General features: G+C 31.8%; 1 protein-coding gene across 3 annotated transcripts; it reads right to left on the minus strand.

Moving 5' to 3' along the window:
- Nucleotides 1–1331: 1331 nt before the first annotated feature.
- Nucleotides 1332–5754, minus strand: LOC110423260 (WAT1-related protein At5g40240-like). Of its 3 annotated transcripts, none has more exons than XM_021437429.2 (8): nucleotides 5385–5751; nucleotides 5235–5297; nucleotides 4961–5074; nucleotides 3709–3940; nucleotides 3448–3534; nucleotides 3137–3288; nucleotides 2677–2877; nucleotides 1332–1492 (listed from the first exon to the last, which is right to left on the minus strand). In XM_021437429.2, exons 1-7 carry the CDS (start codon nucleotides 5561–5563, stop codon nucleotides 2724–2726), a joined length of 981 nt encoding a protein of 326 aa, XP_021293104.1. In that variant the 5' UTR covers nucleotides 5564–5751; the 3' UTR covers nucleotides 1332–1492; nucleotides 2677–2723. The 3 variants fall into 3 exon arrangements, with proteins under 3 accessions (XP_021293104.1, XP_021293103.1, XP_089640837.1); XM_021437428.2 differs by having other exon boundaries at nucleotides 3448–3606; nucleotides 5385–5749; XM_089784711.1 differs by having other exon boundaries at nucleotides 3448–3606; nucleotides 5235–5754.
- Between the last annotated feature and the right edge of the window lie 12033 nt (nucleotides 5755–17787).

Below are 17787 nucleotides of genomic sequence, written 5' to 3' on the forward strand. Positions count from 1 at the left end.
AAATTTATTTGAATATTATGTTATTTTTTTTTTGTCAAGTGTTTAAGAGCCAACAATGAGTCATAATCTAAAATGTTTTTTATTTGACGGGGTTGGTCCGTTTGGAGTTGTGGTCGACATTGATGGTGGCCCTACCTTAAAGCATTATAATAAGCCTACGGGTCCACCCAGTTGCCCTAAAATAACAGGGGACCTAAACATCTCCAAATCTTTAAGATTTTTTCGAGAGGCCAAGGGTGATACTCTTGATTCTCATCACAAGGAAACAATCTTAGGTTTGGTTGGATTTGGATTGGTCAAATTTGTATTGGGTCTGGTGCTGAGGGTCAGGGAATGATCAAACGCGGCTAATGGAAGAAATGAATAAATATTTTGCTACCATTTCAGTATTTCATTAGCTTCCAGATCGTTGATAAGAGAATTTAACCTAGTTTACTACTCAAGGAACCCGTTTGCCGCTGTTTTGGACCAGATGGTAGTAAATAATTAAAGATTTCAGATATATATGAAGAAGCCTTGCTGGTGGTTCAGTAAATTAAACAGAACAAAATATTTATAGTTTAAGTTATCATCACACGATCAAGTAAAAGTTGTTAGGGAGTGAGCAAGGTAGATGAGGTGCAAGGCTTGTCCAATTTGGTTTCTCAACGGATGATCACTAGTACAAGTGAGTTGTTAAACGGAGTGATCTCAACTTTTGCCATTCAGCTACTTGGCAGATGTTATCGACTGTAATACAGGTGTTGAAAGTTGCATCTGCCTGCAAGGTTCCATGTCCCAATCTTGACAGTTGACACCAGAGGGCCCGTCACCCACATCTAGGCGCCAATCTTTTTCTATTTCCTTTTTCTACCTTAGTTGGTCCTCCCGGGAATCTATCGTTTCCCTTGGATTTATAGACAAAGAATTTGAGGCAATTACCACTAAAAAAGAATAAAAAGCAAAGCATGACGTTTTTCATTACAGTTTTGAATCGGTGTAGCTGATAAACTTATAGCCACCCATTAGACGTCAGAATTCCCTATAAATTTATGGAGGAGGATATGAATGAGAGCTTGGTCATGGTCCTTCCCTTCATATCATCATTCCGGATATCAGACAGGATGTCTGATGTGCAAAACATGCTTCCATGGTATTAAATATTGGAATGATTCGCATCCGTGCGATAGAGATATCAATTTATAATCCTTTAATCCCCATCATTCTTTTCTATTTTTGAGAAGCTAGCTTCTCCATTTCCACTCTGCTAGAAATCACAAAACTTCTTCACCTCTCTAATAAACAAAGTGCTGAAATTGCAATGTATTACCTAGTTATTGGAAGAGGAGAGGAATAGTAACAATATGGCTGGATTTGAGATGCAGTGCACTTCCCCTAATGTCTAAAGCTGAAGCAAGACTGTTGTTTTAGTTTACTACATAACCCTGCTGACTACAACTGAAATTTCTGTGCAACGCTCACATCCACAATCGTGCCTCCCACATCCATGACCCTGCATTACACAAACAATATCTTAATGGCCTTCACATCGATTCTATTAGACTTTTCCTCCCTTCAGGTGCAGGCAAAACACTCACAATAACAACTGGAACTTCAAAAGTGCCATATGCTCAAATTGTTAAGGATTTGCACAACTCATTACAGGAAATAAAAAAAAAAAGCCCAAAAAAGTAAAAGGAAAAACATGCAGATTATCAACGCGTTGACCGATAGCTAATAAAAAAGAATATGGCAGATTGCAAAGCATGCTTCAATGTTTCAAAAGGATAAAAGCTAGGCATTAAAGTTGTCTTCTCATACATGGAGGCGGCAGATATTATTTGGAAATAACCTTATACATTGTCTCCTGGCCCATAAATTAAGAGGAAATACGAGAAAACCACTCTGTGGATTAGAATGCATCAGGTGACAGACAGAAGGGGGCAATTCAAATTTGAATATGATACAAGATGAAACTGGAATGTTGTTCTGCATCATACCAACAGAGAAAGCTATGGCTAATTCAAACCGACCATCAATACCAACCTGACGTAATGTTTGCCGACAATATTGGATATATATGTAAATGACAAAAAATACTTCTCAGAACCTTGAGATAAATTTGAAATCTGACATGTCAATTACTATAATGATCAATGCTACCAACTCAATTAAATCTACGCTAAACTAAAACTGTACGAGAATGGCTTTTCAACACTTTATTCAACCTTCAACCCAATGCTATATATACACCATGTGCAATGTAATGAAGTCTGGATATGCCCTGGGCTACAACTATGAGATTAAGAACTAATGTAAAAGGTAAAAGTGCATATCCAAAAAGATACCATAGAAAATCTTAGGTCCTCATTATAAACTTGATGATTTCACAATAAATATAGAACAAAAAGTGGATGACTTCATTTATTTATTTAATTGCATGATCTATTCGCACTGAAGATTACTACTATTCAATTCCTAGGGCATGAACAACGGCAGCTTGAGATATTGGCCATGACGTCCAGTGGGCTGGCTTGTAATAGAAAGATAGGCTACCTTAGGTCCACAGTTGCCTACATTATTTAGACTGAGCTTTACTCAAATGGGCTTTATCTGGAGATGAACCAAGATTATAGTGATCTAAAGCCCCAAGATTAGATGAAGATGACATAATGGCAGCTTTTAACTTCAACTTACTACATTCAAAATGAGGTGCCTGCTTTGATTGACTGTACAAAAAGCTCCTAAGTTTCTGCAGTATTATTTGGCAAGAGAGGGACTTTTTGACTGCTTGATTCCAATCTCATCCCCTGAGCATACACATCTATCTTTCCTTCTTTGGCTTTTCCCCACATCACAGCATAAAATCCAGCAACAATGACAATTGCTCCTAGTAAACTGTAACATTTTTGAAACAAAATTAGTAACTTATATGTCTTACTTTCTTTTATAAGTAATGAAAAGGTGGATAACACAAGAAAGACCAACACGATAAATGAGATATAAAACTCAAAACCCCCATCTCCATCCCACAGCTTAAAAGAGCTCTAAACAGAAACCAGATGGAAAGCAGCAGTGGCAGCTGCAGTAGTTGTAATGACTATACAAACAGATAAACTATTGCAATAACAGCTATAGTGAGTGATGAATACGTTACCTTCCAAGATAGAATGTATCCCCCAAGAAGATAACTCCCATGACAACTGAAATGACAATTCCCAAAGGCTTGAACATGCCAACAAAAACAGGCCCTGTCCTATGCAGGCACCAGGTAGAAACCCCAAGTTGGAATGCAGAGCCAAAAACAGCCTACATTTTCCCATAATAAAGTTATTGATTAACTAGGTGCAAAATAGGTAAGCATGCAGAACCCAACAGCTTCTGGCAAAAAAATAAAACAAAAACAGAAAAGATATGCAGAACCCAACAGCTAAGTTACAATGAATAATTCTGACCCTCACCACTTACAGAGTATAGAACAGCAACCAATCTCACATCAGGTTTAAAGCTCCAAGATCTAAGATCTCTTTCCGTGACCAAACAGACAATTGCTGACTGAAGTGTAACAAAGAAGCAATAATAGAAGACAACAATAAGTTCAGCTGGGAATTTCTTAAGGACTGATGCCTGAAAGATAGCAAATACAAATCATTTCCTTTCTCTTAAGGTAAGAAATGATAAAAAAATCTGCTTCAACTTTCTATACACCTACACAGAAGAGGACTACACCTGAACAATAAGCCAGGCAGAAGCAAACACACAATCAGCTGCAAGGAGAAATCCTCCAAAAGTCCAATTTGACTGTTGCAAGAGAAATTGATGAGATGAGCTTGCACGTGACGATGACATCAAAATTGAAGGGCCTTTGTAGAAAGTCACAACAAATGCCCCTGCAATTGACACTATAGTACCCAGTGATTTAGCTTGGCTACTGCTACTTCTCAAATGCAGCTTTTCCATCCTAAAATCATCAAATGCTTCAATTTAGGTCCATCTATATTATTAAATCTTTTACCCATCTGCTACTGTTACATAACTGGACTTGTACCATATTGTATGCATGACAAGTATGTAAATAGTCAATTCCGCTCATTCATGTATCGACATATAACAGGGAAAAGGATTGGACAAAAACAGGAGCTAAGCCCAACCACATAGATTTCAAATGAAAGTATAGCATTCTTTTCATTATCTTTCATTTTCCTTTTTAGGGGAAAAAAAATGAAAGAAAAAACCTAACAAGAACCATAATCACCCCGAAATTTCTTCTGATTCCTACACCACATCTATTACCTGGATTCAATTAACACTTAGAATTCAGATTCCATCACCAATATGAATGTCATGACAATACCTAACATTAGCTATAAGTCCATCTTGACAATTGTTGGCTAAAAGGTATTAAGTATTGGTCCTTGGCAAACCAACAAAGTTTCAAAATGAGAATGAAAAGCAGAAAAAACTGTCATAATAAGGAACCTCAGTTGTAAGCAGCTCATAAAGGTGATAACTTCACTATTTACGGCAAGCAGATTAAACAAATTTGTAATTTATACGAATTCCCATGTATGCCCTTCTGTACTAATAAGAGCAGGCAACCTCCTGGGGACTGCAATCTGTTTCCTCTAAGCAACCGTATCTCTTAATTACAGAAACAAAAAATCAAATTCCCAGAGAAATTATGAGGTAAACAAACAAACCACAAATGAAGGCTGCAGACATATTACTTCAAACTATGGATCCAGTCTTTCCCCCTGTTATATTCAGTCCTTCTTTTCCTATGTCCACCTATATATTTTATCCTTAATCTAATTGAATTAAATGGCATTAGTTCCATGAATGATCAACTAACATCATCACAAAAAGGGAAAATGAAAAAGAACAGGGAAATGAGCACCTTTGTGACAACAGAAGATCACACTGTAAAAGTTATCAGATTGAGCAGCAACAACCAAAACTACAGGATAGAGGAGAAAAGAACCTGAAAGCAACAGCAAGTAGGAAGGTGAGGCCTGGGATGAGATTGAGCATGGCAGTTCCAAGAGTAGGCGAGCTATAATATATCCCAGCATACCCAAAAATCTGGGCAAAGCAACTGCATACGAGTGAAATATCAATCAAACCCTCAAACCACAGTTATTCAATGGAATCTGTCACTCATGCATGCACCATGGAGATTGAAAAGATACAAGAATTAATTAGAAAATAGAACAAAAAGAAAAACCCACATCGTAGTTTTCATTTATTTCACATACCCAAGAAGGCCAAGCAAGAAAAACCAACAGAGAATTGAGAAAGTGAGTGGAGGACGCTCTGATCTGCAAAGCAAACAAACGAAATGGTTGGATGAGTATTGCAGATAGAAAAAAGAAGAGAGAGAGAGAGAGAGAGAGAAGGAAGGGTACCTGTGGAAGACAAAAGAAGATGGGAGGAGAATGAGAGAGGCAAGGGCATTGGAATAAAAGACAAAGACGAAGTTAGACATCCCATGGGACATGGCTGCTTTGCCCATTATCATTAGTCCAACTTGAGCACACTCTGCCAACACCATCCCCACCAGAGGCAAAGCAATCTCATTTCCCATTCTCTGATTCTCTTTCTCTTTGTTCAGAACGAATTTCAGTTGCAGGACGTTTCAGGACTAGATTTTCAGGGACTTTGGTCGTTCGGCGTACTTGGATTTGGAGTTCAGGGACTAGGGCAAGTCGCTGCTGACATGGCTCCTTCGTCAACCCTTTCCAGCCATTATTAGGAGTTAAGAATTTATTTTTTTTTATATTTTGGCCTTTTTCTTTTAGTACCTCCTTTTTATGTGTCTTCCATTGACATTAATAAAAAGACCATACAATCCAGCTCTGGTACTTTGTTTTCAAACTGATGTATAGAACAAAGAAAAATTTGCTCGAATTTTAAATTAGGCAATGACCCCATTAGATGCAATGTTATCCAATATAAAGAAGAAAGCATACTATATCAGTTTTTATAATCTGTATGCTTAGAAGAGAAGCAAAGGGGAACTTGCCTTTGTTTGCAATGCCAATTTGTTCCCCGAGTTAATCCAATAGTAATTGAATTTGAAGTTAATTTTTAAGCTCATATGACCCACGGGTTCATCTTAATTTCAAGGGTGTTTCATTGTTTTGATTAGAAATAAAAATTTTAAAATCTTTTTATGTACTAATTACATAATTGCATGTCTTTAGAAAGACATTAAAGTGATTAGAGTTCCAAATTTCATCTTTAAAATCTTGAATTTAAATTTTGAAAAAATATATGTATTGCAATTTAACAAGGATATTAATTGAGAGTTTCATAAAAAAATAAAAAATAAAAACAGTATATTGGTGGTGACTTGGGTTAGCAATATTGAATTTTTCTTTTTACCATGAAAAAGATTTTGCACATTAATAGTGTAGATAATTGATTTAGACTATTACTTATTTTTAGTTGTTTTACAGTAAGGTAATGCTATGCAAAGAATGATGAGGATAATTAGAATAAGTAGAATATTGCTTCATTAGAAAAAACTAAAACAAGTAAAACAACTATTTCATACTGATAGTAGTGAAAGTAACTTAAAATAAGTGGTGAGGTTCATAGGTTATTTTTACCTTGAAATATTTTAAAAAGTTTGGTTTGAAAGTTTAAATATGATAGTAGTTAAGAAATCTTTTGATGGCTTAAATATGAAGGTACTTAAGAAATCTTCTTCTTAACATTTTCATGATGTACAAGTGCTTTTTCTTTTCACTAGGAATGGCAATAGGTACTCTATTATCAGATACCTATGGATACCTGACACAATTATATAGGGTTAAGCTACTTTATATTCGAGTTTGGAGTAGGTTCAAGTAATAATTTCAACCCTATATTCATGTTTTGGACAAGGTTTGGGTAGTAATTCCACTACCCTTAGTGTTTAGGTATAAATATTTTATTACTATTTTATATATAATATAATAAAAATTAAATTAAATATTTCCAAGTTTATTGGTGTTTAAGTTTGAACTTATGTAAGAGTGAGAAACACTCAACATCTTTACCAACTTTTGCAAAGAATTCATTTTGTTAGAAATTGACAAATATATATAAGACGTATTTCGTCAAATTATTAATGTGATATATTTAATATATTTAAATTAAAAAATTATTAAATTATTAGTTATGTTAAAATAATATGAATATCATATCATATTACAAAAGAATATTATTAAAAATGTTAGCTCAATGATTAAATGGAAAAAATGTTCAAGAAGGGGTGAATTAGACTTTAAAAATTTCTTTTGAAAATCCAGTATAAAAAACCAAGACTTTTTACAACAAAAAAATTTTCTTGTGTAAAAAACAATACAAATGATTTTTTAAGGAAAATATAAACAATAAATCACAATGCGGGAACTTGAGAAACTAAAAGCAACTAAAGTAGTTGACTAGAAAGAGTTTCTAGTTGATTATAAAGTATTTCTAGTCGACTATACTTGTGAAGAACTCGTTTAAAGTGATTTAAACATCTTGCAGTCGACTTTACTAATCTTGCAGTCGACCCTTGTCTGGTAAATTGTATTCAAAGCTTGTATAGGAAATTCCAAGGAAGGTTTTGATGCATATGCAATTCTTTATCAAAACTATTAAATTAACTACAAGCAAATAATCAATCTTGAGATACTTGAACCATTTTTCAAGTGAAATCAAACAAGAGATAATTAAGAGATGATAGTTGAAAAAGATGTAGCAAACAAGCAACTTGTTGTTAAATTTACTACCCACGCCAATATATGTATCGCAAAGATAATATAACGATGAGTAGAGTGTTGATCTCACAGAGAGTTGAATTAATTCTTATTATCAATTACTAAAATTACACACTCTAATTTTATCAAAACACTAAAATTTGAATTAAAAAACAAAACTTAAAAGACTAAAAATATTCTAAATTTACTCAGCAAAATTACGTTCTAAACTTGATTGACTTTTAGACCTAAGATTATAATATTTCTTAATACTTCATCTGATTATTGTCTCTCTCTCTCTTAACTTAGTTTAATAGATTAAGTTGTTAACTTAGAGTCTTAAATTATTTACAAATCTCTATTGAGTTTTTCATAAAAATATTACTCTCAATTAATTTATTATATGTCTATGTAAATTAAATTAGAGACAGATTCATTAAGTTCAAGCTTTAATCCTAGCTACATATGGCTTATAGGTGTATATCTATCATATATACAAATCGAATCACCTAATCAACTAAGTGTATTTGATCATACACTATTTTATTCAAGGTCTACCTAAATCTCCTTTGTCAAGGTTTAACCTAGGTTTTCAGATCAATCTAATTGGTAGCCAATCAACTAGAAACATTAAGAACAAAATAGAATAAACAACTAAAATCCATCAAATATAAGCAAAAAAGAGGTAAATGAATCAGATTACATATTGAGTTCAATCATAATTTTAGATAAACAATTTAGTTCCCTATCAAGTCACACATCATTATCAAACTAAAGTTAATCATCAAAACCAAAACTAAGAAAATAAAATAACAATAAAAATATAAAAAGAACCCAAGAGTTAAAATCTTGATCTCCAACTCTTCTTGAATTTTTTATTTTCTTTTTTAGCTCCAAGGAGACTTTTCTTTAATGATTTTGTGACTTGATTTTCAACTCTTAATCTAGTGTTTCATTCTTTTTTTTTTCAAAGTCTTCTGAAAGGTTATTTTTATAGAGTATTGAAGTTACGGCAAGTTGGGTGAAGAAAGGAGTCAATTCTAGCAAGGAATTTCTCATCAGACTATGTGAGTCGTGACCTTAACCAATTAATTAACAAAAATACTAATTGCTTCAGGATTGCTGTTCATTTTCAACTCAATATTTGATCACAAGGAAGATATGGGCAAAGCTATGTGCTAAAATATCAAGGAATCTTGAAGAAACAAAGCCCCAATTGATCCTAGAGCAAGACAAGTCGATCTTATCTAAAAATGGGCAAGAACAGGTTGGAAAACTTGGAAAAGACACAACCGTAGTTGACCCCATAAATCCTATAGTAGACCTTAGAATAGTGCCTATAGTCGACCTTGATGAAGTGTTGTTGATTTCTCACGCAAGTGCACGTATCGCTAACAAGTAATATAGTAATGAATAGAGTATCATTCCCAAGGAGAATTGTTTTAATTTCTACTGTTAACAACTAAAACTATAACACCCTAATCTTATTCAAACAATTAAAATTATAATTAAAACTAATAAACTAGTAAACTAAAAATAAAAATAATCTAAAATCTATTAGTGAATTTACGTTATTAAATTCGGGTGACTACTCGACCTAAGATTATGATATCCTTCAATACTTCATTGGATTATTATCTCTCTGTCTTAACTTAGTTTAATGGATTAAGTTACTAACATAGAGTCTTAAATTATTTACAAGTCTCTATCAAGTTTCTCATAAAAATACCTCTACCAATTAATTTATTATATGTTTATGTAAATTAAATTGAAGAAAAATTCATTAAGTTTGTGCTCTATTTTAGGCTATGTATGGCTTATAGGTGTATGTCTATCCTATATGCAAATCAAACCACCTAATCAACTAAGTGTATTTGATCATACGTTATTCTATTCAAGGTCTATCTAAATCTCCTTCGTCAAGGTTTAACTTAAGTTTTCAATTCAATCTAATTAGTGATTAGGCAACTAGAAGCATTAAGAACAGAATAAAATAAATAGCTTAAATCCATCAAACATAAGTAAAAGAGAGATAAATAAATCAGACTACGTATTGAGTTCATTCATAATGTTAGATTAAAAAGTTTAGTTCCTCATAAAGTCACACATTATCATTGAATAAAGTTTAAACATTAAAAACAAACTAAAAGAATAAGAGAATAAAAAGATAGAAAAACTCAAGAATTATATCCTTGATTTCTAAATCTCCTTGAATCCTTTAAATTCTTCTTAACTTTAATGACTTTGTGGCTTGACTCGTAGTTGTCAATCTGGTGTTTCGTTCTCTTCTCAAAGTCCCCTGAAAGGTTGTTTTTATAGGGCTTTAAAGTTAAGCCAAATTGGGTGAAGAAAGAATTCAATTCGAATTAGGATTTCCTCATCAAACTATGTGGGTCGTAGCCTTGCCCATTAATTAACAGAAATCATAATTCTCTAGGACTACACGTATTTCAATTTAACAAGATTTTTCACTACCTTTCAACTGAACTGGATGAAGTGGTAAACATGAAAGTTGTATTTTTTTTCTCTTATCTCTCCAATGGTTTAAGAATCACTTCATTTGAGCTCTGTAGATAGAGTTATGGCCAAAACACTGAAACATATGCAATAGAAGTTTACACCTTGAAATTGCTCTTCTTCTTCTACTAAAATTCTTCTTTCATCAAACACCTACAAAAGTATAAATAAATCAACAACAACCTATCTTAATCATATTAACACCAAATTAAGCATAAAATTGACTAAGATTAGATTGACTCACCAAAATTAACTAATTTAAAATAATTAAATAAAACTTACTAATTTCTATGTATTACTACAAGAACTAAGTAAATTACTATTAAAATTAAGCCTAAATAACTCTATGGCATAGAGTTATCATAAAGCTATAGTTGACCTTGGAACAATGCCAATCAACTCTCAAAGCTCTAATAAGAAAAATACAAGCTTTTTGGAAGAAGATCAACTATAGAACTTCTATACTCGATTATAAATGATTGTTAGACACAAAATTCAAAAGGAAAACAGCTAGTTTCCTATTGTAATCACCTTCAATAACTCTAAGACTTCTTCAACTATAAAAAGGACCATTTAGAAGCATTTCAAAGTGAGGAAGAAGAAAAAAAGGGCCAACCTCTTGAGGATCAAAGTCTTGAAAGGAAATGAAGCCTTCTTGAGCTAAAATTTCTTTGTGCTTTCACTCCCATGTTTATATTCTATTCTATCTTCATATCCAATGTTAGGCATTCTTCCTCCATTGTGCCAAACTAGCAAAATCCACCTTCTAAAGGCACACTTGTTATTCCTTGTAAAGGTTCTAACTAATCCTTGAAAAATTTGTGTGGGTTTGTAGTGAGCCCATTAAGAAAACCATGGGTTTGTGGTGAACCTATTAAAAACCATGTGCTATATCTTAATCTTGTAAAATGCCATTGTAAGGGTTATAGCTGATCTCGAAAAAAGCCATTGTGTAGGTTAGTGGTTAAGTCCATAAAAATTGTGGATTATTACTTGACCCCATGCAAAAGTCATTGTGAAGGTTACCATTTCACCCTGTTAAAATGCAAGAATCTATTTTAGTGGATTAAAAATTCCTTGGTTGCCAAAGGAGTGGATGTAGGCATTTGAGAATGCTGAACTACTATAAAATCCTTGTGCCTTGATTTACTTTTATGCTTTATGATTTATTATTGAACTTTATTTTAGAAAAATCACATACCTTGATTTTAACACATGTAGGAAATTCATGTTGAAAAAGTTTTGATTTTTACCTAATGTCTTCATTTTATCATTGCTTTATTTTGATATACTTCATTTCAAGAAAACCCATTTCATAAAGAGCTTGTGGTTTGATTCATATTCTTAACATCTTAGTTTTGATTCTTTATTGAGTCTTTCTTTGTCATTAATATACTTTTATTCTTGAAAATAATTTTCTTGGGTTACGCGTATTTAATTTGTACTTGAAAAACATTTAAAGCATTTCAAAAATAATTATTTGCTTGTATTTGATTGAGTAGTTTTGTAAAAGATTTACATATGCATCATAACTCTCTTTGAAACTCTTTTTACATCTTTTGAAATGACTTTACTAGTTAAGGGTCGAATTATAACTCTCTTTGAAACTCTTTTTGCATGTTTTGAAAATGACTTTACCAGTCAAGGGTTGACTATAAGACTAGTAGAGTTGACTGCAAGTTTTTCAAATTGCTTTAAAAACAAGTTCTTCATGAGCATAGTTGACTAGAAACTTTTTGTAGTTGACTACAATAGTGTTTTCTAGCTTCTTAAGTTTAAAATAATTTTTTAATATACAATTTACTCCCTTTTTGGATATTATCATTGACCTAACATTTCTAACAGTTGGTATCAGGGCGTGGTCTTAATTTTGTAGCTCTTCACTTTTGAGTAAAGATCTTTGTTAGCTCTAGGAGGCAAAAAGAGATGAGGAATCAAGTGTGCTAGAGCATGGAGGAACAATTTGAAGATTAAATGTTCTCTAGACACACAAAAATGAAAATGGTTGACTTCTTTTACAAAATTCTTTTTAAGCCGTTACATTTAAGAATTTTAATTGAGATTTGATTGATTTAGCTTGGTTTCCAAAAGTCATTTGTATTTTTGGTTGAAAATGTTTTGTTGCCTATTCTTGCTTGAATATTGAGTGCATAATTCTTCTTTGAGCTTTATTGACAAACCTTGATTATGCAAATTGATTTAAATGATATAAATGTTACAAATTGCATAATTTTAAAGAAAGTATGAACCTATGAGACTACACTTATATTTGAACATGAATGTATCATTGTTTTCCTTATTGATTTTTCTTGATTGTGAAAATTGTTTTGATAAGATTTTCACATGTTTTGTGAAATTGATTTCATAATTTTTTTTGAGGAAAAAGTGGTTTTTGAACATAATCTTGAACATGAAAGATTTGATAATGTGATAGCATATGAGGATATTTGATAAGTTAGATTTTCATTCATTCTAATAGTCTAAACAAGGAAAAGTAACTTTTAAAGTTGATTCTTTTATTTCCTTGTGTCTATGATAAATTAACCATTTGAACAATCTTGAAATTTAAAACTTGCTTGAATAGTTCAAATTGGTTAATAATGAGCTTTAAATGAATTTACTATTTGAATTGATATGAGAAATGCTTGTCGTTCTAGAGCCTATAATGATTTATGATTTGAACAAGTTTGCATCATGACGAAAATTCTTTTTGACTTGTTCTTTTTGGATGTGCCTGATTGCTTGTAAGCTTGAATGATCATAAGGGCATTTTTTTATATACAATTGATGGATAACTGAAAATGACCCTTAACATGCTTAAACATGATTTATTATGCTTATTATACATTTCATAAATCATAATTGGATGACTTTGAGCTCATGATTTCACACCGAGTAGGTTGAATTCAAATATTATATGTTTCAAGTACAAAGTTTTTGAAAAAAGAAATTAAATTTTTGTCAAATGATTTTCATGCAAAATCTCCTTGATTTCACTTGAATGAATTTGATTTGTTCTTGATTTTGATGATATAGCTTTGTTGAACAAATTATTTTTGAGACATGGATATAAATTCTTTATTCATTAGTGAATTTCTCATGCTTGGTAAATTGATTGAAAGTATTTCTTTAAGCATGATCTTGAGCATTACAATTTGGCATTGATGACAATTTTCAAGAAAATGAACAAACATTTTTTCAATGCTTGACTTTTTTGAGGTAACAATGATTTTAATGATATAAAACTTGAACAAATGTGCCTAGTGTTGAAAATGCTATTATGACTTGTTCTTGATGAAAATGAGTGCATGAGTAAATGTTTGAATTTGTTGATATTATTATTTCTCATGTGCTTACATAGATAACATTATTTCTTGAGAATGAAATGTTCATATCGTCACATTGATCAAATCATTTCTTGAGAAATTGAAATGTTAAAATGCTTGGTCTAGAATCAATTCTTGAAATATGCTTTATGATTGTACTTAATTGATTATTTCAAAAATGATTCCTTGATTATGCATATGGAATTGGTTATGATGACCGCATTGAACTTCATGAAATGTAATTTTAGTTCATCCATTGTATTTGGTCAAGTCACATGCTTACATAACATTTAGTTTTGCTTGACCTTAATGTTTGAAGTCTAAAACTTGACTTGAGCTTATGCATTTAAATATGAATTTGATTATCAAGTTTGATCATGACATATATTGTGATGACATAGTTGAAATATTTTTTGATTAAATGTTAACTATGTCTTCCATGAGCTTAAATGTTTGCATGATCTAAAGACTTTGTGTCATCCAACTTGAGCTCTAGGTTCCAATTAAATGCTCATTTTTTGAACTTTAACAATGGTATTCATTGATGCTAGATACTTACTTTAAATATCATGAGTTGAATGCTTGATTTTCATTTTTACATGACCTTTGGTATCACTCATGAATTATGAAAAAATAGCATATACCTTAAACTTCAAATACTTGCATCTGTTTAAATTGGTATTGTCTATACATTCTTGGAAAAATGTATTCATACATTTATTTCATAGATTAAATTGGAATCTTCATTAGTGTAGATAGCCAAATTTTTCTTGCAATTATGCTTGCTCTTATTTGATCATAATATTGCTTTATATGATTGCAACATGTGCTAAATGCTTTGGCAACGCTTCATTGATAATGATATTTCTTTTGATGTGAATATCTTCCTTGAATTGATAGTCTTAAAAAATATTGAAGAATATTTCTTGCAGATTACTGAAAATATTTTGTAGAATGCTTGGTAAAAGTGCTTAATGATATAATCTCTTAATATTTGATGATACGTATCATTGAGAACTCTCCTTGAATTGTCATCTATATAAATTGGAGAATTTTATGAAAGGATTAATATTACTTGGTTGATAATGCTTGGTGATTCATATGATATGCTGATAAAGAGGAAGAATGCTATTGATGCTGATAATGATTAGGAATGTACTTGATAACTAGTGATGCCTGGATATGCTTAGGAGTATTTGATACGTACGTTGAAAATCCTTTTAAATACTCATACTTATCTAGTTCCATTAATACATGAGTGTTAAGAAAATATATTGAATACCTATTTGAATGCTCATTTATTCTAAGTTCATGATTTCTCTCCTAATATTTGATCTATTTAAGAATCTCTAACAATTTGTGTTGAGCTTATGAATTCTTAAGGGGGAGTTATTCATTGCCATGACTCATTGGTATCAAATACAATTGAGGTATTCAATAATAAGGTTTGGTTAGAATTAACATTTGGTGTTTTCACTATCATAACATTTTTCTAAACACCAAAATTGATATTGTGCTTTATATTACTTCTCACTTAAACTTGTTGTTGAAATGCATGATTGGTATTAAACGTTACGCATTCTTTATTGGCATTTAGCTTTAAATTTGCATCAAGCACTCAAATTGTTTCTTCTCACTTGACCTTTATACTGATCATATCCGTTTTGAATAAGTTTGAGCTTTGCAAAATTGATTTGCTTGATATGCTTAAAAGTCCTATCAAAAAAGGGAGTCTTGCTAGAGTTTTACCAATTGATAAAATGAGCTTTAAAAATGATTCTATCCCTAAATTAATTTTTGCTTTTTTGATTTATAAAAAAAGAGATTTTACTTTATATTACAGTTGGTAATTTGAGCCTGTATATTGATCTAGCACTTAATATTGAAGCTGAATATTGATGATGTTATGGTCTACGTTCTATTGAACATATTTTGCTTACTTTCCTTGAATTTTATAAATTGTATGTAACACCTTGACTTCACACACTTATATATATATATATTGTAGTATGTATGTATGACATACTTGCTTTTAATGTCTCAATACTTGGTCATAGTTGAGTAGTAAATGGCTTTATGCATAACTTGGTGGCTTAATGGTTACATACTCTTGGTCTCAATGCTTATATTTTAGTTAACCATTAGTTCTTGAGCTGAAATGTTTAATTCTCACACTTCACCTTTTTGATATAGCAAAAAAAGGGAAAAGGTTTATGAGCAAATTTGATGCATATGTTGAGGGGGAGAATTTAATCTTAGAATCATTTCAAGTGCAAATTATGCTCATTGTTTTGTCATATAAAAAAGAGAGAGATTGTTACCTTTAAAATGATTATAGTTTTAATTATTACAAAATGATTAAATTTGCTTGAACGTTATTTGAATGATCCTTGATAGATTCTTAAAATGATTTTGCTCTTATACATTTGTTCTTACATGATTACAAGCTTGATTGTTTTAGTTGTGTGAATTCTTGAAGCTATTGAATTATCACACACTTGTTCTGCAAATGTCCATAAGCTTGAATGACTTAATTATATGAGTGTTAAATTTGCTTGAAAGATTTTTATTTATGATCCCTCTAACATTCATCTTTGACATGTTAAAGTTGTAAGATAGGTTCACAAGTGTTGAAGCTTATCTCAAATCATTCAAAGATGGTTGATTTTCACAACACCAAGGTTGTTTCAAGTCATGAAGTTCACTTTTAACTCAACATTTGATCATAAGGAAGTAATGGGCAAAGCTATGTGCTAAGATGGTTGATCTTCACAGCACCAAGGGTCTTTTCAAGCCATGAAGTTCATTCCCAACTCAACATTTGATCACAAGGAAGATATGGCCAAAGCTATGTGCTAAAATTTTGAGGAATCTTGAAGAAACAAAGCTCCAATCAATTTTAAAGTGACGCAAGTCGATCTTATGCAAGAATGAGCAAGAACAAGTAAGAAAACTTGAAAAAGACAAAGCCATAGTCGACTCCATAAAGCCTATAGTTGATCTTGGAATAGTGCCTATAGTCGACCTTTATGAAACTATAGTCAACCCTCCAAGCTCTGACGAGAAAAATACAAGCTTTTGGGAAGAGGATCGGCTAGAGAACTATATCCTCGACTATAGATGACCATTAGACACACAATTCAAAAGGAAAATGGCTAGTTTCTTACTTTAATCACCTCTAATAGCTCTAAGACTTCTCCAACTATAAAAAGGACCATTTGGAAGCATTTCGAACTAAAAAAGAAAAAAGAACTAGGCCCAACTCTTGAGGATAAAAGTCTTGAAAGAAAATGAGAGAAACCAAGCCTTCTAGAGCTAATATTTTGTTGTACTTTCACTCTCATCTTTATATCATATTTTCATATCCAATATTAGGCATTCTTCCTCCATTGCACTAAACTAGCAAAATCCACATTCTAGAGGCACACTTGCTATTCCTTGTAAAGGTTATAACTAATTCTTGAAAAGTTTGTGTGGGTTTGTGGTGAGCTCATTAAAAACCATGGGTTATCGCTTGATCTTGAAAAAAGCTACTGTAAGGCTTAATATTTCTAATTTTTTGGAATATCCAATTCACCCTTTTTTTGGATATTTTCATCGAGCTAACATTTCTAACATATAGTATGAAGTATGTAAAAGTAAATGAGTGGTCAATATAGAAATCATCACTCCAAGTGGTTCAAGGGACATATCTTAATGGTTCTTGGTTGATACTAGCTTAATCAAATCCTTGGCCAAGGTGATTTGGAGATTATGAAATGAGTTTCATAAGTGTCTATAAAGCTAATGATCTAACTGTAAGAACAAATATGGAGATTAATAAGTGTAGACATTGCACTATGCTCTTATCATCTCTAGGATATATGATAAGGGAAAAAAGTTGCATTATGAATTAAATTAGGAGTGTGATCATTTAAGATGGACTTAAATCATACCCTAGGTTTTTAGGGTTTAAAGACTTAATTAAATGATTTAATTAAGTGGTGGTCCCCTATTATAAAAGGTTATAATATTGTGGGCTCATTACAAACAAAGGAGGCTAATTGAGCTAGGTATAAATATCACTTTTCAAACTACTCTAAAAATTTTTTTTTAGACACTCTAGCTGTCCCTTTTAGTGGGGTTGAAACATGGAGAAAAGTTCTCCAATATTTAGATTCGGCTAGCAGTGTGAGAGAAAACAAGCGAGCAAAAAGTTTCTCATTTTGCTAGCATAAAACTGTAGTTGAAAGGCT

Source organism: Theobroma umbraticum, unplaced genomic scaffold (assembly GCF_002168275.2).
Source record: "Theobroma umbraticum cultivar Fairchild unplaced genomic scaffold, ASM216827v3 scaffold_20.0, whole genome shotgun sequence".
Classification (NCBI taxonomy): Eukaryota; Viridiplantae; Streptophyta; class Magnoliopsida; order Malvales; family Malvaceae; genus Theobroma; species Theobroma umbraticum.

Bases quoted from the DNA above. Each gene is read 5' to 3' on its own strand.
- LOC110423260 (XM_089784711.1), bottom strand. From the start codon at position 5,563: ATGGGAAATGAGATTGCTTTGCCTCTGGTGGGGATGGTGTTGGCAGAG. The intron at 3,941-4,960 runs GTTCTTTTCTCC...TGATGATTTTAG, and splicing joins CTACTTGCTGTTGCTTTCAG to GATGGAAAAGCTGCATTTGA. The intron at 2,878-3,136 runs GTAACGTATTCA...AAAATGTTACAG, and splicing joins GATACATTCTATCTTGGAAG to TTTACTAGGAGCAATTGTCA.